Raw genomic sequence first — 24093 nt, forward strand, 5'->3', positions numbered from 1 at the left:
TCGGCAGTGGGGTTTGATGTACCTCCGCCGCCAGACTCTGCCCGATGACGAGGGTAGATCTCGCCTGGCTGTTTGGAGCATGCTTAGAAGTGTTGGCGAATAGTCGCCACAAGCTTGGCTCGACTCTGGCTCATTCCCGCAGCTTCGCTGCGGACAACAGATCTCTCCCACGGAACTCACCGAGCAATCGCCGGCTTGGTCGTCGCCATGTTCGGGCTCGAGTCAGGTGACGGCCCCTCGATCTGCCCACCGAACTCGAGCGCGGCTGCTTGGGCCAGCCGCCGGTCTCGGTCTCCCTTCATCGCCAGGACCGAGTCTCAAAGGTGAGCGTCGCTCCGTGCACAGGACAGCCGTGCTCGCCAGCGATATCGGCGTCTTCAGCTCGTATTCAAGCGCATCTCCCCCCATCGTGGATATGCGTCGAATGCCTGTGGAGATGGGTATTTGCCAGGGTCATTCGATTTGCATACCCACAAGCACGCCCCTCCCCCCCCGCCTAAGATTCGGCCGCTCGAAAGATCCGGCTTGGCTTTGTCTGTGACGGTGTTGCTTCATTAACAGCGGCGAATATCTGCCAGCGACCTGCCGTCTATATCCTCCGCGTCTCTCGACGTCGCTTTCCACCCCGCCCCTCGCCTTCCCTGTCCCGTTCCCTTGCCTTACCTCTCGCTACCCGCATCGGCGGTGCCATTGGCGGACCAGTGAATATATCACCGGCGGCTACAAGAACTGCGGCTCGCAAGATGGCTGCAAGCGTCACTATCCTGGGATTCCAGTCGTCGCTCGGCCGAGTCATAAGCGATTTGCGAAACAGGTTGGTTTCGAGCCACCACTTGTGTCGGATCGCAGTCAATCGAGCCAAGGGGGGGGGCCTCCAAAGCCTTGGGCATGTTCGCAACGTTGTTATGCGAGCGCAAGCAGCCAGATTCGGTGGCAGTGGATTGTCTGCCTCTCCTTCTTGACCGCAGTGGATATGCAGCGTTTGCCGTTCAGGGTAGCTGCAAAATCTGGTCGGACTCGTGACCGACATGAATCTGCCTCATAAGCTGCGTCGCCGATGACTCTTTGGCAACTGGCATCGCTATGCTGGAGGCCAACAGCCAAGACCTGCTGCAACGCCATTAATCGCCGTTGGATTTGAAATCGAGCATATGCTCTGTATCTCATTGGCTCTCTCTGCACCATCATCTCCTGTCCATAACAGGAACGATTCTGTCAGAGCAAGAGCCGGCCCTGCTCTGCGCGAGCTGGTTAGTTGCCCCAGAAGACTCGATATAGCAACTGTCCTGCCCGCTACTGGCAGAGCCGTATCGAATCTCGTTCAAGCACTGCCGTGTTGGGTTCGACTCTGGCAGCTCTGCCGCGCCGTCACTTCCAAGAGACGGCCTGAGCACTCGGCAGCACTGCTCCTCACTCACATCGAGCCACCTTGCTCGCCGGATAGGTTGTATCAGCTTCGCGCCATCTCTCGGGCGAGTCCTTTGCAAAGTTCCTGAATGATGTCAACAGGCGGATATTCGAGCTTATCCACAGCACCGACGCCTCAGATCGGATCGCTGGCGTCTTGGCCATCGGTAAGCGCGACAATGCCAACACATCAAACCCCACACAGCAACGACGATGCAAGGGACATGCGTTTTTGGCATCTGTCTAGATATGTGTGAGAAGCCGGGTCAAAGCGAAAATAACAGGAGCCGCTATCGGACGCACTTGCGCTGACTGCGACTGTCACCGCACTCTTGCGCACCTGCAGACAGCCTGATTGACTCTGAGGGTGAAGAAAGTACTACAAAGCTCAAGCGATTCGCCAACTACTTACGCGACGTGCTCCCCAGCAACGAGAACTACTTGACCGCCCAGGCTGCCAAAACCCTCGGTCGATTGGTCCAAGCTGGCGGCACGGCTACCACTGACATTGTCGACAATGAGTTGCGGCGAGCTCTGGACTGGTTGCAAGGTTTGTCGCCGCCTACTCTGCAGTGCAAGCCGGGTGCTGCCGTCCTCATGTCCAAGGGGCTCACGCGTGCCTGGGACTAACACGATTCCTTGAACTGTTCGGGTATTCTTCAGGCGATCGAAACGAAAACAAGAGATACGCGTCCGCACTGATCATTGCCGAACTCACGCGAACGTCGCCCGGGGTCGTCTTCGGATCGCTGGTGCTACTTGTCGATAGTATCTGGGTCCTGCTGAGAGACCCAAAGGTGCGGACGCTGTCCATTGGTTTCGGTAGAGTGATAATCGACTGCGTTGGGCTGCGTTGGATTGCGTTGCATTGCATTGGATTGTGTGGTTTGTCTGGCGACGACATATTTAGCCGGGGTAGTGGTGTTGGAGGACTGGCGGCCTCGCCCTGCAGGTCCATATGGCGCCATTTGGCGGTCCTGTGTCTTCTGGTGACCAGAGTTCTCTAACGAGTGTCAATGTGTCCTCCTTTCTACCGAATACCTCTCCGCCAACATTCTGACGGCGCCATCACTGTCACGAGTAGGCACTCAACCGAGAAGCCGGTGTTACAGCCCTGAGTGCCATGCTTCAGATGATGTCCGAGCGACCTGAGCGAGACGCTCAGCAGCGGCGACAATGGTACCGCAAGATATTCGAAGAGTGCCAGAAAAACTTCAAGTCGGGGACAAACGACAGCATCCATGCCTCCCTCCTGGTCTACCAGGAGCTCCTGTTGCACTCTGGAGAGGTATATGTCCAATCTGTGTCACGGGCGAGACTGTGAATCTCTGAACCGAGCTCCCTTGGGCGACTATGCCGATATACGCTTTAAGATTCGCCCGCACCGCCAAACCGAGATGCTGTTGGCGATTGCCTTTGACGAATTGCGACGCTCTATGGGTCGAGTGCTGATCCAAAGCTCTATTTCAACTCAAGTTTATGGCATCACGCTATTCCGAAGTCTGCGATGCAGTTTCGAAGCACAAGGAGCATCGCGATACCCTAGTTCGCAAGACTGTCATCTTGCTTATTCCGACTCTGGCGGCGTACGATACACGGAGCTTCGTCGATAGCCACTTCAGCATCTGGATGAACTATCTCTTTACCCAGCTCAAGAGGGAAAAGGACCGCTCTGGAGGTACGCGTGGAGCTTGCTTTATACTATGGGGTATCGAACTGGGCAGGGCCACGGTCGTGGCTGCGGCTATGCCCCGATTCGTAATGTGCCCGCGCTTATCTTGATCTCGTGTATGCCCGGTCTCCTCTGAGGACCCTTGCAAATTCATGGCATTCATACGCTCTGCTCTGTGGGGCTGTGGGTGCAGCATTCATCGCCATCGGAAAGATCGCCATCGAAGTAGGCCACAGTATCGGCCCCTATCTCGATAGCATCCACCTCATTATCAAGGAGCATCTTTCCACAAAGGGGTATGGTATCTGCGAGCGTTGCCGCCCGTCGTTCGGGGGGCTATTCACACAGAGCGGCTGAGTTCCACTGAGTTGTGCGGATCAGTCGGTCGCTGCTAGATTGCCTACATCTGATCGAGCCTGCTGGATGCTTTCCGCAGTGCCTTTCTGCGACCTCTTACCGTGTGGGTTTCGTCAAGCGGCCACAGCGGTGCCCCTAGTAACATCCGCGCTGTTGGCTCGCTCGTCATCGTATTGCAGAAAGAACCGATCCGCCAACGAAGTCGCCATATATCAGTGCATGAGCATGCTTGTGCTGACTGTCGGGCCGGCCCTCACAAAGTACCTCCACGAGCTGCTGGACTCGATGTTTTCGGCCGGGATTAACGATGCTCTGTATCAGTTGCTCGTGGATTTATCGCACCAAATACCGGCTATTCTGCCAGCTATACAAGGCATGTAGCATATGCACACCTGTGTCCAGCTGCCTCTTTGGCAAAGTATGAGTTGCTCATCTGCTCCGCCGTCGACAGATCGCTTGATCCAGGTTCTCTATATGATCTTGTGCGGCCAACCGTTCCGCTGGTATGGCCATTCAGGAGGCATGCAGAGCGCTGCTAGCATTATGCGGGACTCGCTGGTAAGTCACTCATCGACGGTGTCATGGCATCAGCCGCACGGGATTCAGTGTGCATTCCTGATCGCCCCCTTTCTCTCATCTAGCCACCAGATCTCCGCGACGTTGACAACATCGTGCTAGCTCTGGAGATTCTTGGAAATTTCAATTTTTCAGGTGAGTTTTTTCGGGTCGATTGTCGACTGTCGATTGTCGATTGTCGATTGTCGATTGTCGATTGTCGATTGTCGATTGTCGATTGTCGATTGTCGATTGTCGATTGTCGATTGTCGATTGTCGATTGTCGATTGTCGATTGTCGATTATGGACTCGAAGCTTTGTGGGTCGCAGACAAATCCACCAAGACCATGGGAACGCAATTCTTTTTCTGATTATTGGTGCTGCAGGATGCCCACTGAACGAATGGGCTTGCGAAGCGGTGATGCCGTATCTGGACGACGAAAACTCCAGCATCCGCCTTGCTGCTACACTCACCGCTGGGAACATTATGTTGGAGCTTGTCGAATTGGTGAGAGAAGGAACGAGAGACTGGGGGTGGAGGAGAGCGGTGGCTCTCTCTTTCTAGTTTCCTCGCATTATGTCCACACAGCGGAAGCGAGTGAATCTCACGCTTCTGATGGGAAGGCTCTCTCGGCCTAGCGGGAAACTGATTGAATCTCTGTTTCCTCCAACCCTCCCCACAGGGTGAAAAATCCAACATCGACGTTCTGGCAATACTGTGCGAGAAGATCCTGGCGATTGGTGTCTCTGACCTTGGTAAGAGTCCAGCGACTGTTTGAACATCAAGCAGCTGTGCCCTCTCCGGATCGGGACGATGGCGCTGGAAGACACCGAGTAGCGCTGTTTGCAGTGGTGGGCCGAGCCGTACATGATCTCTTACTTGCTAATACTTGCCTTTATATACTGTGATGACTCGATGGCTGCGCACCTCCGTGTTAATGCATCGGCCACGCTGGACTGCTCGGTCGATGCATGCAGACAGCAGCATTCGATGCGTTGCACTGTCGATCCTCGATGAGCGTTTTGATCACTATCTGTCTCTCTCCGACCACGTGCGAGCCTTGTCTGTGGCAGTGAACGACGAAGAGTTTATCGTGCGCGAAGCGGCCATTGCAATCATTGGACGACTCACGATCCGCAATCCGGCCACGGCCATGCCTTCGTTCCGCAAGTCGCTGATCCAGATACTGACTGAGCTGGAATACAACCCAACGAGGTACTGCTTCGCCCGCTCGTTCGGAAGCGAGCAAGCGAATTAGGCACTTGCGGATCCATCGCTGCGGCGAGCACATGGCTTCAGAATACCGCTGCCGCCTCTCGCCGCACTACCCTCTAATCATCGCACACCGCTTTCTGGAACAGCCATCAAAAAGAAGAGAGTGCCAAGTTGCTGTCGAGGCTGGTTTCATCGTGCAAACGGGCGGCGTCCCCATACATTGAGTCGGTCCTCAAGGCCCTGATCTCGAATGCACATACCTCGAACGACAACGTATCTGCGCATATCATCACAGCACTCGGCGAGCTCTCTGATATCGGTGGCGATGCCTTGGTTGCTCAGCTGGATGACATCTTCAACATCATCTTTGAAGTTCTCGAGAGCCCAAGCAGCCAAATCAAACGCGAAGCTGCACTACGAGCCATATGCAAGCTGGCAGGCACAGCGGGGGCCTTCTTGGATACTGCTCTGGCACCAAAAAACTCAGGCATCAGCGGCCGAGGCTCAAAGCGAAAGGAGTTGCTCACGATGATGATTGCGTTACTCAAGTCAGAGCCATCACAAGCGATTCGATCGGAGATTGTCAAGGTCATGGGCGTGCTTGGGGCATTGGATCCTCACGCGCTCAAGGTTGGTTGCCGGCGAGGGACAATATCGAGCATGCGGCATGTGAATCCGATCTATTGGGTTTCACATTCCCTCCTCGTCAACTTGGCGCCTCATTCATCCGTGAGTTGGCACCATATTTTCGCGTTTGACTTTGTTGCTAATCACCGTGCGTCTGGTGACTTGCCGTGTAGGCGCATACCAATCCTTCCAGCGCCTCGCGACAACCTGGCGACTCGGCTGTGCCGCCCCAATCTAGCGGAAGGCTGACTGAAGAATACAGCGCCTCGGTTGCTGTGACTGCGTGTGTCAAGATTCTCAAGGACCCGACTCTGAGTATCCACCACACCACTGTTGTTCAAGCGGTGATGTACATGTGCAAGGTCTCGGGAAACAAGATCGCGCCACTTCTTCCCCAGGTGAGACTTTCGAACCTGATCTCGCCCGTGCCTCGGACCCCGTATGCATCGATAGGCGACCCAAGAGCACCGCAGAGAGCCTCTTGATCCTTTCGGTGCCATACGCTGAGACCTTTAGCTGCGCAACTCTGGGTCACCACTGCCACTAACCTCCGCTGTCGCACGATGGCCATATCTAGATCGTTCCCACCCTCCTCCAAGTGATGAGAAACAGCCCCCCCGCTCTGCATGAGTTTTTCTTCCAGCAGCTATCTAGTCTGGTCGCGATCGTCAAGGGCGATGTCCAAGAATACCTCGCCGACATCGTCAAGCTTGTGCAGGACTTTTGGGCGGCCGCTACAAGCATCCGCCCAATGATCTTGACACTCCTCGAATCGCTCGTGCTCGTCTTGGATCGGGATTTGATCATTTTCATTCCTGTGCTCCTCCCGATGCTTCTGCAAGCGCTTGAAGCGGATGCAAACGAGGGTCGCGCAGTAACTCAAAAGGCGCTGCAGGTGATCCTGCGCTTTGGATCCAATCTTGAAGAGTTTCTGTATCTCGTTATCCCGTCGATCACTCGGCTCTTTGATCAGCCCGAGATTCCCTCTGTTGTGCGCAAACAGGCCATTCTCACCGTGCGACAGCTATGCCCACATGTCAGCTTTGCCCATCAAGCTTCGCGCATCATACATGGGCTTGTGCGCGTGCTCAGCATACCATCGAGTGAAATACGCACGGCCGCCATGGACACCATCTGCACACTGATCTACCACCTGGGCATCGATTTCGCCATTTTCATTCCCACCATCAACAAAGTAAGGATGCCGGTGCTATATGCAGTCTGTGCGGTGTTTGCTCTATGCGATCGATTACTAGTGCACTGGCTAACTGAGTACGGCCATATGACCGGCACTACGGTGTGGTGTTGGTTGTAGGTGATGCAGAAGAATCAGATCCAGCACGAGCGATACGACATGCTCGTGGGTCGACTTTTGAAGGGTGAGCAACTTCCACATGACCTTGGTGAAGAACAAAAGTAAGTCTCTGCTTGCTTTTATCACAAACAAGCAGACCCTATTATTGTATGCAGCCTGCAGAAGGCTGATGATCCTTAGCCTTGTTTGGCCTTTGCCTTGGGGGCAATTGTCCGTGCCCTCGAGAGCAGGAGTACTCACGAATCGCGATGCAGACAAGCAGCGAGTCCGTGTACTGAGGCAATATTCTTGGTGTCTCTTCCTACCCATGTCCAACTATCTGCTGTAGACCAGCAGACTCCGTGGACGATGCCTCTGGCGACAGCTTGCCCAAGCGCCTGCCCGTAGATCACCAGCGCGTTACCAAGGCTGCCGAAGTGAATCCGCGCGGGAGCCGCGAGGACTGGACGGAATGGATGCGTCGATTCAGCTTGGAGCTGCTGAAGGAATCGCCATCCCAAGCTCTTCGCGCTTGCGCGGGTGTAGCTTCGGTTTACCACCCGCTGGCGCGAGAGCTATTCAACACTAGCTTTGTGGTGCTCTGGAGCTCGGTTTTCGATCAAGTGCAGGACGAAATCATCAGGTCCCTCAAGATTGCAATCAAGTCCCAAACCACACCGCCTGATATTTTGCAAATGTTGCTCAATCTCGCCGAATTTATGGAGCAGGAGGACACACCGCTTCCCATTGATATCGGGACACTAGGCGACTGCGCCGAGCACATCCACGCCTATGCCAAGGCTCTGCATTACCGCGAGCTCGAGTTCATATCCGAGCCTCTGGGCAAGACCACAGAGGCACTGCTTTCCATCAGCCACCAGATTCAGCAGCCTGATTTCACCATCGGCATTTTGACATATGCACCGCAAGTGATTGACCTTGGCCTGGATGTCCGACTCAAAGAATCATGGCTTGAAAAGCTGCAACGTTGGGAAGACGCACTCGCCTTCTACGAGCGACGAGAAAGAGAGGAGCCCGGTCTCCTCGAGGCCATTGTTGGCAAGATCAGGTGCTTGCATAATCTGCACCAATTCGACGAGATATTGAGTTTCACCAAGGAGAAATGGGCAGGCGCACCCGAGGCCACCCGCAAAGCCCTTGCGCCATATGCGACAGCTGCCTCTTGGGGTCTTGAGCAATGGGATTTAATGGAAGAGTACATTGTCCTTATGAAGCCCGACACAACCGATACAACGTTCTTCCGTGCCATTTTGGCTCTTCACCATGCCATGTTCACAGAGGCTATGCTCTACATCAACAAGACGCGCGAACTGATGAGCAACGAGCTGATCGCCACCATTTCCGAAAATTATGATCGCGCGTACAGGTGAGACAGTTCGAGCAGCGGTTTATCCTGAATGCCGAGGCATGTACAGCGCTCCACGTCGATCGGACCCTTCGCGGTACCACTCATATCCATGGCACCCATTTGCCATGCCGGCTCCGCCGCCGCCGTTCTGCACTCGCCACTCTTCAAGCATTGCCTGGCGTCGCGTTCACCACTCTACTGTCTGGCCCTAGCCTCATTGTTCGCGTTCAGGTTCTGGCTGAGCTGGAAGAAATGATCGTATACAAGCAGAGCTACGACATTCCAGAGAAGCAGCGGTTGATACGACAGGCATGGATATCGAGGTACGGGAGCTATTGGCGCGATGGCACGGGAAGCTAGCCTACAAACCCTTGCACATTGTCGGCGCATCTTGCTTGGCGAGTTATTTTCTCATCACCAGTCCTGGTTGCCGCTATTAACTGGACTCTATCGCCATCAGGCTGGATACTTGCCAAAAAAACGTAGATATATGGCATCGAATCATCAATGTTCGACGGCTTGTAATTTCTCCTCGCGACGACATCGATACGTGGATAAGCTTTGCGGATTTGTGTCGAGAGGGAGGACGAATCAACCTCTCCGAGAAAAACCTTGTAATGCTGTTGATTGCGCCAGTATCAAGTTTATTGACTGTGGTGAGCTACCGTTGCTGCTCTGCCGCGGTCTTTGAAACTTGGTTCGCAAGGAGTGGAATGGCGCTATTGGTAGCTGCTGCTTTGGAGTGTGGCGCCACTCTGTTCGCCGATGGTTCGCAGTCGAAATCCTCATCAATATGCATCTTACAGGATCTGACTGCCAATGATCCCAAAGTCGTGTTCGCCTGTATAAAGCATATCTGGGCCACAGGCGAGCAACAAAAGGCGTACGAAACCCTGAAGCTCTTCACCAATTCAATCGTTGTCAAGCTCGGCCAGCGCGGCCGAGCGACACGATCATCCGAGAGTTGCCAAGTTGGCCATACTGCAGAAAAGTCCATCATCGCAGAGTGCTATCTCAAGCTGGGCGAGTGGAAACAGCAGATGCATACAGAAATTGATGAGGTATCCAGCGACACCATGCCAAACGTTGTGGCAAACTTTGCTTGATTCGGCCTGGTGCTTTTCGTGTCCCCATATCGCCCAATCGCCCGTCGATGACAATCTGGGCGAACCAATGTCAAAGTGTCATTGCATCTTATAACCCAAGTGCTTTCTCTCCATCATCAACAACAACAACAACAACAACAACAACAACAACCTTTGAAATGATCAAACTAGACGATTATTCCGGATATATTAGAGTCTTATAGAGAAGCCAAGCACTATGACCGAGACCGCTACAAAGTAAGGCCTCCAAGTTCGGTTGGCGTAACTCGTTGAGGAGGGGAGTCGATTTTGAATCGCTCCCTCAGTAGCTGCCCGCCAAAGCTCGAACTGACAGAGCGGTACACTTCTTCTATGTAGGCCTGGCATGCTTGGGCCCTGTTCAACTTCGAGGCATTGTCCTACTATCAGAAGGCGGAAAGGACGCCCTCAACGATTGTCATCGCATATGCTGTGCCATCTATTCAAGGTTAGTCACGTCCACAAAGTCACAGTTTTGGGGGGTGGGTGAGGTGAGGTGGTGCAGAGGGTGCTTGCGATCATGGCATCTGTATGATGACAACTTAACACGCTGCCTTCACCACCAAAACAGGATTTTTCCGTTCGATTGCCCTTTCGAAGGGTAATTCGCTGCAAGACACTTTGCGTCTATTGACTCTCTGGTTTCGGTATGGCTATCAGAGCCATGTAAACGCTGCTATCCGAGAGGGCTTTGATAACGTCAGCCTCGACACTTGGTTGCAAGTCATACCACAGGTCGGTCCATGCAGTCGATGTTACGAATGCCCGAGATGTCAGCCATGGAGCCGGACATGATGTGTCCTTATTGATTGTATTGTCTTTATCGGTTGCTTTGATGAAGTAGCTCATTGCAAGAATTCATACCCCGGGTCCAGAAGTTCGAAGCTTGATTTATCAGCTCCTGGCCGATATTGGAAAGCAACACCCACAAGCCATCGTCTACTCGCTCATGGTGGTCTTGAAGTCGCAGAGTGTCCCGCGGATTAAAGCAGCGATGGCTATCCTCGACAAGATGCGAATCCACAGTGCCAATCTTGTCGATCAGGTATGTTGTAGCTTTGTTCTTGTGGCACCGCCATGATGCTGGACTGGCTGCTTCGAAAGGATGGTGACCCCAGGGGATCATCGAGGACATACCAATCATTTGATGGAGAAATGCTCATCTCCCTGAATGCATATGTGTTCCTGTGGCGTTTGAGGTTTTTGATGACCATGCTCAGAGATTCGGGGAGTCGTACGTACTGCAGCGACGAATGCCTTTAGTGACTTAAACCTGCTATATATCTCGCTCCTGCCCCTCTCCCCTTCCCTCACTGTATGATTGTCTCCCTTTTTTGTTTGGCTCGAGGGCAGGCTCTTATGGTCAGCCAGGAGTTGATTCGGGTAGCAATCCTGTGGCATGAGATATGGCATGCTGGACTGGAAGAAGCCGCGCGACAGTGCTTCCGCGAGCCTGTGGATATTGAAGGGATGCTCGAGACACTCAAGCCTCTTCATCAAGTGCTTGCCGACGTAAGCATGGCCGTATTGTGCGGGTGTTATCACATCATATGTGGATTGCCTCTTTGTAAGCAGTCCTCCAATCCTATCCGATCCGATCCGATATGGAGTCACTCATGCGCACTTGAATCTGTAGGGTCCTGAAACCCAACGTGAGATATGGTTCTACCATTCATTTGGCAGAGATCTCCAAGAAGCCGGTGATTGGTGCGCTCGATATCGGCTCAGCGGCGACATGAACGATATCAACCAAGCCTGGGATCTGTATTTCCACGTAACGTCTTGTCAAGCAAGGGCTTGGAGTCGCGCGAGAATGTGTCCCGCTATACTAACGTGTGTTTCCTTCAGGTTTTCCGAAAACTTGACAAGCAATTCAATCAGCTCACGACACTCGAGCTTCAGAGCGTCTCTCCAAAACTCTTCAATGCGCGAAATCTGGAGCTCGCCATTCCAGGTCTGCTTCACACTCTCCGACAAGTGATACACCCACCCTATATTGAGAAAGAAGTATACGACACTGACCCGCCATTTCCTCGCCCACCCCCAGGTAGCTACAAAAGCGGAGAGCCTGTGATCAACATAGAATCATTTGCACCAACCTTGACTCGAATGACATCAAAGCAAAAGCCACGACGCCTCAAGATTAAGGGCAGCGACGGAAAGGATTATGAGTTTTTGCTGAAGGGTTCGTTTTATGATCCACAGAATGTTGCCAAGATTGTGTATACCCTGTCTCACGATGATATACTCACATATGGCTTTGCTTGTACCATTCCGGGATGTTGTCGACGGTGTCTGTTCTGAACAGGCCACGAGGATCTCCGCCAAGACGAAAGAGTCATGCAACTGTTCGGACTCGTGAACACTCTCCTTGCGATGGATGCGGAAACATTTAAGAGACACCTTTCGATCCAGCGATACCCGGTTATCCCGCTCTCGCAAAACTCTGGCTTGATTGGCTGGGTCTCGGACTCGGATACGCTTCACTCCCTCATCAAAGACTATCGGTCTGCTCACAACGAGCCAGTTGACAAAGAAATTCGGTCCATCCGACAGGTGCGGTGTGGCGGAGTGAGATGCGACACGTCTTTCCAGGATCGTCTGTCCCAGAATGGAGTCGCTTGTCACAGCGCTCTTACAAACCCCGCTCCACCCTCTCGCTCTGCACCAGCTCTGCGGTGGGCTCTACGATAACTTGGCACTGTTGCAAAAAGTCGAGGTCTTCAGTCACACCTTGGAGCTTAATGCGGCAGGACCAGATTTGTACAAAATCTTGTGGCTCAAGAGCAAGAACTCAGAGGTATGCCTGGAGATATTGAGGCCAAAGGGTCTGCGAGTCGCTGCAGACGCGTTGGAACTCGGGCGACACCGTGTCAAAATCATCCGCAATGCAATATCCTGATAGCGAGAGTCTTACTGCGGCCTGCGATGACGATGCTAGATCTGGCTTGAGCGAAGAACCAACTACAGCCGGTCTCTGGCCACGATGTCCATGGTCGGTTACATCCTCGGTCTTGGTGACCGCCACCCGTCCAACTTGATGCTCCATCAATTTACGGGCAAGGTCATCCATATCGACTTTGGCGACTGCTTCGAGGTAGCAATGCACCGCGACAAGTTTCCAGAAAAAGTTCCCTTCAGACTGACAGGAATGCTCATCAATGCCATGGAGGTAGGTTATGGCTGCTTCTGATCGACTAGTGCTGGTAAAGAGGGTATCCATCATCGCTTGAAGTTGTTTTGACACAGATTTTCATTTTACGAACACTTTCGGGTCGTGTGCGTTGGCTCCAGGTCAGCGGCATCGAAGGCCACTTTCGAATCACCTCCGAGCATGTCATGAGGGTTCTCAGGGATAACAAAGACAGCTTGATGGCTGTCCTCGAGGCATTTGTATATGATCCCTTGCTCAACTGGAAGCTACTCAGCAAAGGCAATACTGAAAACGGTAAAGGCATATCTCTGGTCCCTGACCTTGGCCGAAGCTGGCAAAACTTGCAAGCTGACCTGGAAAGCCAGCGTGATTGACGATCCACCTAATCGGCGACTTTGATCCCCCATAGCGTCGGCGGACAGCAGCCCCGTTCGGCCGAATGCCAGTCCCGATGGTAAGGACCAAATACTATGTACCTTGCAAAATGTTTGATGGGTGTGGCCTCATTGTTGACATGGTACCTCTTCATATACTCTGTGCGCATCAAGACGCCAGTGCGATGCTCAACAGCCGCAAAAGTCCCAGAAGAGATGCCGAGCCTGACGATGGTAAATAGCCCACGACCCAGCCACGCCTTGCTCGGGCTGTTGTTTGCAGACACGGATTGCGGCCTTGAGTCCTCGATCGACTGCATGTGCCGAAGAAATCATACGGCCGCTGCGAGTACTTGGCAGCGACCGAGGAGTATCGCGGGAGACATGGATGCCTGGGTTGTGAGGCGTGTGCACTGACGCATACTTTCGAACCACCGACAGACCCAGATGGCACCAGCCAACCCGAGCTACTCAACGCCCAGGCCCTAAGTGTTGTCAGTCGTATATCAAACAAATTAACAGGTGCTTATCCCGCTAATCAGAATTTTGGACAGCTGCGGGACGGATAAGCTCGGCTGACTGAGGTGTCAACGACCGAACTGTTGATCTTGATAGGACGAGACTTCAAGCCCAACGTGGTCTTGGATGTTCCCTCACAAGTGCAGAAGCTGATTATGGAAGCAACATCGCTCGAAAACTTGTGTCAGGTTTGTTGCAGCATGGTGCCCTGTCCGCTCTCGCAAATATCTGCGCTGGGTTCTGGCTTAACACATTGAATCTCTGTTATATGATAGTGTTTCCAAGGCTGGTGCGCGTTTTGGTAGTCAAGGCATGATCGGCCCTCACTTACAGGGAATATGACCTTCGGTCCTTCGACCGATATCGAGCGGTTCAAGACTCTCGACCGAGCGTGTTCCGCTTGCATAAATATCGCACTAGAATGCGTGGATTATGCTTGTGACGATATGGACTGTGGCTTGAACGCTGCATCCAGCAGAGAGCACGACCTGCCTTTTATCGCTGTGTTCGCGTCGTCTGTGATCTCCTGTATCCAGCAGGTCATTTACAAGAGAATAGCTTCGGTAGCCTCCGAGTACATGTAGGATTTGTATTTAAATCTTACAGATTCGATGCATCTCACACAAAAAGCGAGATCTGCGGCGATTGCGATATATTATGTTAAGCCGCTATGGCATCAGTGATGAGCGCTCAGCTATGGCGATGGCTATTACCCTCCTCTCCGAACGGTCTGTTCCAATCAAGATCCGAGTCAGCATTACGTATGGACTTTGGGCTGCTCTATATGGTCTGAGGAGCTCCCACTCGCGCTTGCCCCCTGCCTGGTCCTGGAAAGAGTCATTGTGGACAAGGCGAGTGTGGCGGGTTGGACTGCCGTGGCGCATGTCCATGTGACCTCCACATGATCGCCGTGTCCACAAGCCCAAACGCCGCCGTTTGTCGTCCGGTTTCGCTCGCAACAATGGACGACCAGGCACTCTCGGAGAAGCAGGCATGGGTCAACAGTATGCGGCAGAAATTCTGCCGCCGCCCGGAATTCCCAATCACCACCAACATCATTGACGACGATGGCTTTCTTAATCAAGAGTGAGTGGGTGCCGTCTCCTGGTCGAGTTCCTTGGGCATCGAGCCAGCGCGCACCACGACGGGCGGCGAGAGAAGCAGACCAGCAATTTGCTTCTCCTCGGCATGCGTGTGCCATGAACTTTATTTGTGATATTTTGCCTTATTGAATCCATCCGCTATCCGCACGTACGGTTGGCGCTCGTGTGCAGCTACTTTCGACCTCCGAAGGGCGCATTGTTAGCGGCACCCAGCACCAACAAATGGACAGAGAAGGAAAGGGCTCTGTTGATCCAAGGAATCGAAAAATATGGAATCGGCCATTTCCGCGAGATTTCCGAAGAGCTGCTGCCAAACTGGGTAAGGTTGAGATCAGCTGCGTCTGCCTCGGGTTTTCACCACTCATGGTTCCCGGGGTAACGGTACTGGGACCGAGACTGGGCACTTGTGATGAGGAGCACAGAAACAGGCTCTTGACATACCATCTGCCTGTTGCATAGCAACCCAATGATCTCCGAATCAAGACCATGCGGTTGATGGGTCGACAAAATCTCCAATTATACCAGGGATGGAGGGGAGGCGAGCCAGACATCAAGCTGGAGCACAAGAAGAACCGAGAGCTCGGCGAACGACTGAATGCGTGGAAAGGAGGCACTCTTGTATACGACGACGAGGGAGCTGTGCAGAGGGCGCTCGAGGAGATGCATCGCAGCCAATGAAGCCAGATGCAGCACCGTCGACGACGGCGACCGCAGCAACGCACGACAATCACCCCAATGAACCAGCGCTCCCTGCTGTCGGATCGGCCGCCACTCTCGATGAGTCCCAAATACACACCGACCATCCGAACGAGATATCCTGCTGTTGTGCCCGGTGTGTCCCTCTCGCTTGGAAGGTCTCCATTCGCCCGGTGTTGCGAGTCCCCACTTTGTCAGGAGCTGCAAGGATCCCAGCTACCGCACAGTCCACAACACGATCATCGTGTGCGATGTGATGGTTGAGATTGGAAGGCAACCAGAGAGTCTTCACTCGGAGGCTACCGAAGCTATTCTCTTGTAAATGACCTGCTGGATACAGGAGATCACAGACGACGCGAACACAGCGATAAAAGGCAGGTCGTGCTCTCTGCTGGATGCAGTGCAGTACGTCTCTGTGGAATATGAGCGTCACATGCACTATCATGGCTTTGCTACCAGTTAAATGCGGTACATGAACACGCTGGCGATTCGATCAATCACTGGAGGTAAAGATAGACGATATGTACTGCTTGTAGTCGAATGCATTGTTCGCCTTGCGGGGAATGACGACCTTGAAGTACTCCACGAGGGGTGGAGCGAGACCGCTTCGATACAAATCCGATTCGGTGATTTCCTGTGATCGTTAAAGTTTGATAGTGTGTTGATGGGATGGTCAATAGGCCGCGACGGTATGGGCCAGGACTATCATGTCGACCGCAGTCGCTCCAAGCGCAGCCGCAAGCGGACATCATTACCCCTTCTCCTGCAATTGTGTCGAAAGCCTCTTCCAGCTGCTTCGGACCAGTTTTGTCTTCTTGAATGGACTTCATGAAATCAAGATACTGAAGAATTTACCGCAGTCAGCAGAGATTTTGGGAATACGCGGCCACACCCTCGATTCCATCGCCTTCGAATCATTGGCCAAAGCAGCATGCGCGCCTTCTCGGTGTTCACCTGATCAAAGCTCATCGTCTCGGAGCCGGCTGCAGCATCGGCAAAGATTTTCAAAGCCTTATCTTCCTATATACGCAGGAACAAACAAAATGAGGTCTACTGTCAGGTATGCTTTCTGAACAGCGGTGCCATGCATTTCGAATGAACCTACAGGATAGAAAGTACCCTGGGCCTGCAAAGCCGCTTTGAATTCTTCAAACTTGAGTTTGTTGGATCCATCCTTGCATACTCTGTTGAAGGTCTGCGAGTAGGTTGGCAATGTGGGGGCATTTAGTTGCTTGAGGATGCGCTGCAGCGGCCGCCCAACATCCAAGAGCGCAACGTACTTCGGTCATCTCCTCCAAAAGCTCAGGAGTAATGTTGGTCTTGCTTCGGGCAATAATCTGGTTTTCCACGAACGTGTACTTCTTTTGGAGCGATTGGCTCAACAGGTCGAGATCGAATCGCAAATCTTCGATCGTATAGATGGTGAAGCTATGCGAGGATTTGGCGAATTATAACCATGTGTCAGGCATACGTCTGTTGGCCACAATAGCTGTAAGGCGTGCGACAGATTGTCGAAGTGGCCCGCATCACTCCGGACTTACGGGTTGTCTAGAACGGTGTATGATAGAGAGAGAAGAGCGTCAAGTCGGGTTAGCTCTGTCGGCCTTGCTTTGAGTCTGCTCCGTGGCCAAGATGCGACGCGATCTGGAGCCTACCTTCGATGCCCGCAGTAACACAGTCAGAGTTGAGACTGTCGATGGCCTGGAGTAATCAAAGTATACATCAGTTATGTGCGTTCTTGTCGGCGGCCTGCTGAAATGGCCCAATACTACCTCAATTTCACTGCGAAGAGGACCAAGCTTGGCACTCAAAGTAGAGATTGTCTCAAGTTGACCCTATTTGATGATTAACTGTGTTCAGTCGAGATCTCTGGCAGCTTGCCCGGCGCGCCGTGCCATAACTCCAATCGCGTTCCACTGAGGCCGATGCTTACCTCCAGCGAGCCCTCCAGATTAGCGAGAGAAAAGGCAACACTGGAGAGCTTTTCTTCAAATCCATTAGCGGCCTCTGCATATCTCTGCGTAAGGGACTCCTTGATTCTGCACATAGTATTGCGTCAAAACAAGGAACACTGCTTATCCGCCTTAGATGTGCTTCGTCACTTGAACCTACTCCTTAATGAAGGCGTTCAGTGTTCTCTTGCGTTGAGCCTCGATGGCAATGTGCTGCTCCCAGTAGCTATCGAGATCCTGGAGCAAGAGGAGTTGGTCGTTAATATGCGCTTGTGATCCCGCACATAAACGACCTGGCCGTCTTGAGGTCCAAGCCCTCGAACCTCACCTGCACCAAAAGTCCTGCCGGGGGAGTATACGGCTTGATGTTGTACGTCTTGAGCTTGGTTTGGATGTTCCCAAACAGCTGGTTGGATCGTACAGAGTTAGACCCGACCGCAACGACCGTCTGATGGTCGCTGGCACCAACGCAAAACATCATCAAAAGCAGACTCACACTGTCCAAGAACGACTTTTCGACAATCCACTCCCGCTTCAAGGACACTTTGTAGGTTTCAAAGTCTTGGAGCAGCCTCTTGGCATCGGGGTAGTTCGAGAATGTCTGGCTGCTCCACTGTCGCTGGATCCCCTCGGTTGCAGCCATGAGGGCACGCACGCGGCGTTCGTAATCGTTTTGCATCTCCCAAACCGACTGGACAACCTGCCCGAACTGACCAATGCGCCGCCCCGCAGTTCCAACCTTATCTGTCGATTGGTAATTTCAAAGGGCCTGTTTAGACAATCTGTCGGACACATCTGGATCTGCATATATCCATATCCATATCCATATCCATATCCATATCCATATCCATATCCATATCCATATCCATATCCATATCCATATCCATATCCATATCCATACCCCCCCCTTATTGATAATATGCCTGGGTCCCTGCGAGCGCGCCAGGCCCTCTAAGCCACTCAGCAGCGATGCGGCGGTTTAACCAGTTATCACAGTCCTGCAAACACAGATGCTTACCAAGAGACGAAAAGGCATGGAAATACTAATGATCGGTAGAGTGAGAATAGAATCATATGACGATCAATGAAGTGACAAGAGTCGTACCTGGGCGACGTATGTCATCACGGAGCGTTCGTCGGGCTGTTTATTATATTTGAATTGATAACGTGTGAGTTTTGAGACCATTGTTCGAAAAGAACTAGGAACTGTGATTGTGTCGCTGCAGTGCAAACAACGCTCCAGCCTACCTTGACAACATCAACAATGTCCTCGACGCCAAAAAGCTTCGGGATGCCCAAATGCTTCTCTGCGACGTCAAAAGCGAGCTGGGTGTTTTTGTGCTTGTCGCCCTATACGACGATGCGGTGCCATCAATATAGAGTATGTTGCTCAAGGCAGACTCTCCAGCGCCGACCTATCTACCTTGTTGAGGGCATAATAGTCCAGTAAATCTGTAGCATGGCCGGTGAGTTAATGCAATGTTCTGTGCGTGCTAGTCATGTGCTGTTTTGATATTCTTTGGAGCCATAGTTATACCTGGGCGATGGCGGTGAATCAGGGCGCACCTGTTCGACAAAGCACGCGCCTATTAGCGACACGTCGGGTCATCGTGGAGCAATCGATGGCAGTTCGAATCGACGCTGGTCCTTACAAAGCCAAGCCGCTCTGCCAGCTCATTGTGAAATCCTTGATCGAAAAGTCCTGCGAATATGGAGCCGTTTTTCGTTGACACCAGAGGAGCAGTCCTATATACCCCCCCGTCACAGATTAGTTGGTGGACTATGTATCCAGGAGAGTACTGCGAGTCGAGAAGCGAGTGCATGTAGCCTTACCTTCTTTGGCCGACAAGCCCTCCTCGCTATTGTTGGCAAAACTCGTTAGTTTATGAGGCGGTGGCAGCCCTCAGAATGTCACAGCCAGCAGTGCTGATCGCAGCGACAGCACCGGGCAGAAATGTGATGCACTGTCTCCTTGCCTAATATCAGCAATCGTGAAACGGAGAATGATTGTCCAGATCAGACCAAGGATCAGCTTGCCATTGCAATCCACAATGTCCTAAGGGCAGGTGAACGCGTCAGTCAAGATATGAGGCGGCGGCGCATTGGCTCGGATGCCAGGAGCCTCAAAGACGTTTACCTCGGAGCCAATATTAGTCAGATGGACTCCACGCTTGCGAATAAAGTCGAGGGCCTTGTTGAGGTTCTCGACCTTCTGGATCCTAAGCTTTGGGTTTTTATTGTATTTTCCAAACGGGGAGGTTTCCTCGCCAGAGATAATCTCTGCATTGCACCAAAACGTCAGGATATCAGCAGTCACTCCCATACGAATCCGGTGCACATGTTTCCGAAGCAGTAGCAGAGCCGATGTATAGGAAACTCACCAAGAAGCTGGATCAGGATCTCGCCGGTCGATAAGTCGGTGCTAAGATCGGTAATCTTCATCAAGTTTCAGCGGCACCCGTCAGCGCAAGCCAGTATCGGGAGCTATATAGGCAACATCCCGCTACCTCTCTAGAGTAGACGGATGCATCAAGATACATACCGGCGATATCTTTCGAACAACGAGTCTGGGACAAACCAAGCGAACCAAGTGCGGCAGCTGTGTTGGGAATGAGCCACCTCCAAACGTCGCGAAGCTTGGTTGGACACCCGCGATCTCTCGAGGAAAAACATGCTCCGCAACAGATAAATGAACGACTCACTTGCTGTTGACCCAATTGGTAAATGCTGGAGGACAAAGATGGAGTGCGAGCAAGTCAACACAATGCCGGATTCGTATGGCTGCGAGGACCACCAGTCGGAGGCTCCAACCCCATCAGCACTCAACACTCAGCACTCAACACTCAGCACTCGGCGCGATGCCGCTTACTTTTCTTTTGGATTTCCTCCCTTCTCGAGCAAGCGTGCAAGGCCGCGACGAATACACGAGAGTGTTAGCTTGCGTGGTGTTTAGCGTGCGGGCAGGCAGCCGGGCTATGGCCACTGTTCACGGGCACTGCAACAAGGCGCACTGGCACCGAGGCTGCCATCGACACAGGATGCGGGGGGGGTCTTGTCTCTGTTCAGATGCATACCATGCCCTTTCAAAGAGCGGAGGGGCTGCCATCTGGGGCTGCTGCGAGGCAGAGCTTGGGGCGAAGCTGCTCATTGCTGAACGGTGGCTGCTCGGGTCGACGTGCGGTGGAAGAAATATATGTTCAACGCGCAAAGACGCAAGATGGTGCTTGGCTGCGAAAGAAGATCCGGAGAGAAGGGAAGGAGCGGCGAGGATGGGCCAAAGTGCAGAGACTCGATGGGAAGGCGTCGACAGACCAAGCGTTGCGAAAGAGCAGAGACAGAGGGCGTGGTGTCCGAGCGGGCGTTTTGTTATTGCCTTCCGCCGCTTCCCCGTCTGCCAAAAAGCGCGCGCTGGGGTAGGGCTGGTGGATTGGCAGCCAGCCCAGCGCTGCAACGACACGCCGACGATTGCGGGGAGGGGAGTGAGGGTGATCGGACCGCCAGTGAACAACGGCTGCGTCGTCGTCTCTGCTCAATCGTAATCTCCCAAACGTGCATCCTTCGATCACGACGCTGCTCTCGTCATCTGCAGCACCCGTTCGATCTCCATGGGCTGCATCAAAAACTTCTTTGTCATCCACAAGTCCGGCAAGATTTACTTCAGCCGCAACTGTGAGTTTGGAGCACCTGCTGGCCCTTTTGTCGAATGCAAGACACTGAGCCGCGAAACAACAGTCAGGCCAAAAGCCAGAATAGATCTCGCCAGCGTAGATCCTGCCCGAGAGAAATGCGGATGTAATGTTTTGTTGGGACTCGTGGCCAATACTCGTGGCCAATACTCATGGCCAACACTCATGGCCCAGCACTCATCAATGACCAACTATTCGCTATGCGCCCATCGATGACTGACTCATTGCCGCGGCAACATTATCGCCTGGCCTAAAGTTCATGGAGACAGTCTTGACAGCAAGTGGGTATCATAACAACTGCATTCATTTCGTTTCCAATGCCTCGGTGACCAGCGGACTAACTTGGATAATATGAACTCAGTTTAGTTGTCGGCTTTTCGTCTTCGGTATCAAACTTCTGCAAGACCCTGCTCGGAGAAAACATTCGGGAGATTGTCTCGCTTAAAGGGCGGATTATCTACAAGGAGGTTGGAGATGTAGGTGCTGTGAGATCTCACCAACCCTCGCGTCTCGAGCGCTTGCGCGATCCATAGCAGCATCCGAGTTTGAGCGGTATGCCTCGGCATCGCGATTCAAGCCAGACGGAAGATATCCTCGGGATGCCATCAGGCCGTACCTTTCTTATTGGGACACCAGTGGGGATAAAGGCTCGATGTGATCAGGCCCGAATCGACATCCATGACTAACACCGACCCGCCTGACTCTTTCTCCCACGTGTCAGTTTATGTTTATTGCCCACAGCGATCTCCAGACGGGATCTACTGCCATCCAGTCGATTCTACGTGATGTCGTTGGGCTGTGCGAGGTATTTATTCGCACATATCGTCACCGCTTCAAACCCGCCATGCATTCTTGCGGATCACATCAACCGAGTCTCAAATGAGCGTATCCGACGACATGAAGAATATGCCCATTCCCTTCGGAACAGGCTCGGTCTGTACTGATGCAGCCTTCCCCTTGCAATGGCGCTGCCGGACCAAAGTTTCTGTTTGGGTCACACGATTACTGGGATGAAGATTTTTTCGACCTCAAAGGGGCACAGGTACTGGTCGCCACTGAAATCAAATAAGCGAGCCTGAAGCCATCTGGGCTCTGGAGTGTGGTTTGACTGTATCACATTCTCATTCCTTCCACAAAGGATATTGTCACGATGCTCTTCACCAAAGCAATCCAAGACCCGTCAACAATCGTCAATGGCATAAGCCAGGCATGTTCATGTGCGCACGAGGAGTCCGTTGCCTGTGGGGAAGGGGCGGCCAAGGCCCAAACACAGAGCCAACAGACTAGAATCGCCGATACTGAAGTTGTATTAACACCTGTCATCTGCCAGATCTTTCTCGAGCCTGAGATCATCGAGAGAATCGACAAGCTCCTTTCTTTCCTGGAAAGTCATGACGGCGTGTGTGGAAATGGCACCATGCTGATCCTCGGAGATGCTGTGCTTCACTCCCGCTTTGAGCTTCACGACACCAGGATGGTAGGCCGCCAGAGTCCGGATACACCAACGCATGTGCCTTGATTGTCACCGAGCCGTGTCATGGCGGCTGCACCAGCAAATGCACTTATTTCCGATTTGCCGGCTCTCGTTCGATCACCCACCTTCCAGATCCTTCAGTATCACAAAGCCAGGCCACTTGGCGGAAACGCCGTAAGATACACGCCTGCTTTTTGCAGTGGCTCGTGGCATAACCTGTACATCGTGCGCGTGCAAGCATACGTTCTTGTCTTGATGGCGTACATCGACAAGCCCTATTCAAGCCTCCAAAAACGGATCGACGACTTTCGAATCTCGTTTGCGCAGTCCCGTCTCGAGATTCCTACCGAGGTTCGTTCGTTTCGTGTTTGATTTGCCCTCAACAGTATGCTTACTACCCTCCGCCTGTCTAGGAGCCACCACTGCTGCTCCGGCTTTTTGCAAAGCGAGAGACTCTGGCTATGCTCTACCAGAACATCAAAAATGGCTGCACCATCTTCCCGCAACTTCGCCCTGGTATGCGCTTGGCTGGTTTGGAAACTCGGATTCATTGACTCCATTGCCACGAATCCCTTTGTGCCATGGGGCGTGTGGTGTCCGAAGCGAATCAAATCAAGCCTCTGACATAGAGGGCATTTCTACTGGAACCGGATCGGCTTGTAGGCCCAGACGTGCAGCAAAAGGAGATATTCTCAACGTTTTGGAGCTTTTTCAGTGACGCCAGGTCAGCAATGGCTGGATGGCTGGATGGCTGGATGGCTGGATGGTTGGATGGTTGGATGGTTGGATGGCTGGGTTGGGTCAAAGTTGACTCTGAAGTAATTTTGCGTCCTGATCGCTCAGTGCAAGCATGAAGGTACCTGGCATCACCGAGTTTGGTATTTGTCGCGATCAGTACCGCTTTTACGCACGGTAAGTGGTATCAATTATGGTAAACAGTGATCGTCATACGGGCCGATCGAGGCACTCTGAATGGATCTTGAAGGAGGTCTCCATTGCGGCAGCGACCTAATCCACCCAACGCTCCTTATATTTAACCACGGATATGGCCACTAGATCCGAGGGTGTCCACAAGCTCTACATCCTGTAAGTATCGGCATGAGCCGTGCATATCGGCTCGGCCAATATGGGCCTCCTATGGTCTGGGTCGGCTGTTACGAATCTAAGAGAGACTCGCACTGACGGTTCCCTTGCCCTCTGGACCAAAGCCTCTCGACCGAGTCAGTCAATGCCAACTCGGTCGCTGGCATTGCCACTGACATCCTCAAGAGTGTCCGTGCCCACATCAAAGTAAACTAACGACAGGCGCAACGAGGCATGCGACTCTGGTCAGCTCGGCATGAGAACCAAGTCGATCATTTGATTCGGAAGGAAACAGACAGAGAGCGTGTCGAGAGGCGAAGCAAGCGGTTAGCGATTGTTCAGGCAGAACGACGTAGAGATTGGCCGAATACACCGGACTTTGGTCGCTGTTCGAGACATAGCCATATCCACGAGTACGATCGCTGTGACAA

At 52.8% G+C, this 24093-nt stretch overlaps 4 protein-coding genes across 4 annotated transcripts; 3 read left to right on the forward strand and 1 right to left on the reverse strand.

Moving 5' to 3' along the window:
• The first annotated feature begins 289 nt into the window (after positions 1-289).
• On the forward strand, positions 290-14424 carry BJ171DRAFT_453976 (armadillo-type protein). The gene is made up of 40 exons (XM_053108234.1): positions 290-323; positions 579-814; positions 1205-1250; positions 1445-1574; positions 1754-1957; positions 2071-2204; positions 2492-2695; positions 2884-3085; positions 3273-3375; positions 3616-3809; positions 3888-3994; positions 4078-4147; positions 4378-4499; positions 4675-4747; positions 4970-5207; positions 5354-5837; positions 6008-6232; positions 6412-7029; positions 7150-7250; positions 7478-8515; positions 8710-8820; positions 8958-9153; positions 9304-9558; positions 9775-9840; positions 9961-10069; positions 10193-10356; positions 10466-10666; positions 10975-11133; positions 11258-11395; positions 11470-11575; positions 11669-11806; positions 11930-12177; positions 12293-12421; positions 12563-12793; positions 12916-13069; positions 13185-13229; positions 13324-13383; positions 13591-13671; positions 13765-13856; positions 13944-14424. Exons 2-40 carry the CDS (start codon positions 744-746, stop codon positions 13971-13973), a joined length of 7077 nt encoding a protein of 2358 aa, XP_052971899.1. The 5' UTR covers positions 290-323; positions 579-743; the 3' UTR covers positions 13974-14424.
• A 205-nt stretch (positions 14425-14629) lies between these two features.
• On the forward strand, positions 14630-15593 carry BJ171DRAFT_594835 (uncharacterized protein; the record flags this gene model as incomplete). The annotated part of the gene is made up of 3 exons (XM_053114554.1): positions 14630-14754; positions 14943-15090; positions 15231-15593. The coding sequence occupies 3 exons, from the start codon at positions 14630-14632 to the stop codon at positions 15447-15449; spliced, it is 492 nt and encodes a 163-aa protein (XP_052971900.1). The 3' UTR covers positions 15450-15593.
• A 367-nt stretch (positions 15594-15960) lies between these two features.
• BJ171DRAFT_418005 (calponin domain-containing protein) lies at positions 15961-19861 on the reverse strand (the record flags this gene model as incomplete). The annotated part of the gene is made up of 19 exons (XM_053107319.1): positions 15961-16101; positions 16223-16309; positions 16422-16487; positions 16573-16662; positions 16748-16895; positions 17009-17086; positions 17369-17506; positions 17580-17656; positions 17748-17825; positions 17916-18163; positions 18438-18462; positions 18525-18560; positions 18668-18769; positions 18843-18871; positions 18957-18985; positions 19072-19165; positions 19385-19475; positions 19557-19699; positions 19801-19861. The coding sequence occupies 19 exons, from the start codon at positions 19859-19861 to the stop codon at positions 15961-15963; spliced, it is 1761 nt and encodes a 586-aa protein (XP_052971901.1).
• A 998-nt stretch (positions 19862-20859) lies between these two features.
• BJ171DRAFT_485127 (uncharacterized protein) lies at positions 20860-24073 on the forward strand. The gene is made up of 13 exons (XM_053109088.1): positions 20860-21088; positions 21362-21386; positions 21467-21581; positions 21827-21910; positions 22088-22147; positions 22244-22312; positions 22436-22582; positions 22712-22930; positions 22993-23095; positions 23243-23303; positions 23423-23491; positions 23636-23665; positions 23788-24073. Exons 1-13 carry the CDS (start codon positions 21025-21027, stop codon positions 23876-23878), a joined length of 1137 nt encoding a protein of 378 aa, XP_052971902.1. The 5' UTR covers positions 20860-21024; the 3' UTR covers positions 23879-24073.
• The last annotated feature ends 20 nt before the right edge of the window (positions 24074-24093 follow it).

This window comes from Polychytrium aggregatum, assembly GCF_025602895.1.
Source record: "Polychytrium aggregatum strain JEL109 chromosome Unknown BJ171scaffold_1, whole genome shotgun sequence".
Taxonomy (NCBI): domain Eukaryota; kingdom Fungi; phylum Chytridiomycota; class Chytridiomycetes; order Polychytriales; genus Polychytrium; species Polychytrium aggregatum.

Coding starts and splice junctions, on each gene's coding strand:
- BJ171DRAFT_453976 (XM_053108234.1), top strand. CDS start 744: ATGGCTGCAAGCGTCACTATCCTGGGATTCCAGTCGTCGCTCGGCCGA. Junction 2,696..2,883: donor TCCTGTTGCACTCTGGAGAG/GTATATGTCCAA, acceptor TTTCAACTCAAG/TTTATGGCATCACGCTATTC. Junction 11,396..11,469: donor CCTGGGATCTGTATTTCCAC/GTAACGTCTTGT, acceptor TGTTTCCTTCAG/GTTTTCCGAAAACTTGACAA.
- BJ171DRAFT_485127 (XM_053109088.1), top strand. CDS start 21,025: ATGGGCTGCATCAAAAACTTCTTTGTCATCCACAAGTCCGGCAAGATT. Junction 21,387..21,466: donor GGAGACAGTCTTGACAGCAA/GTGGGTATCATA, acceptor ATATGAACTCAG/TTTAGTTGTCGGCTTTTCGT. Junction 23,666..23,787: donor GTCCACAAGCTCTACATCCT/GTAAGTATCGGC, acceptor TCTGGACCAAAG/CCTCTCGACCGAGTCAGTCA.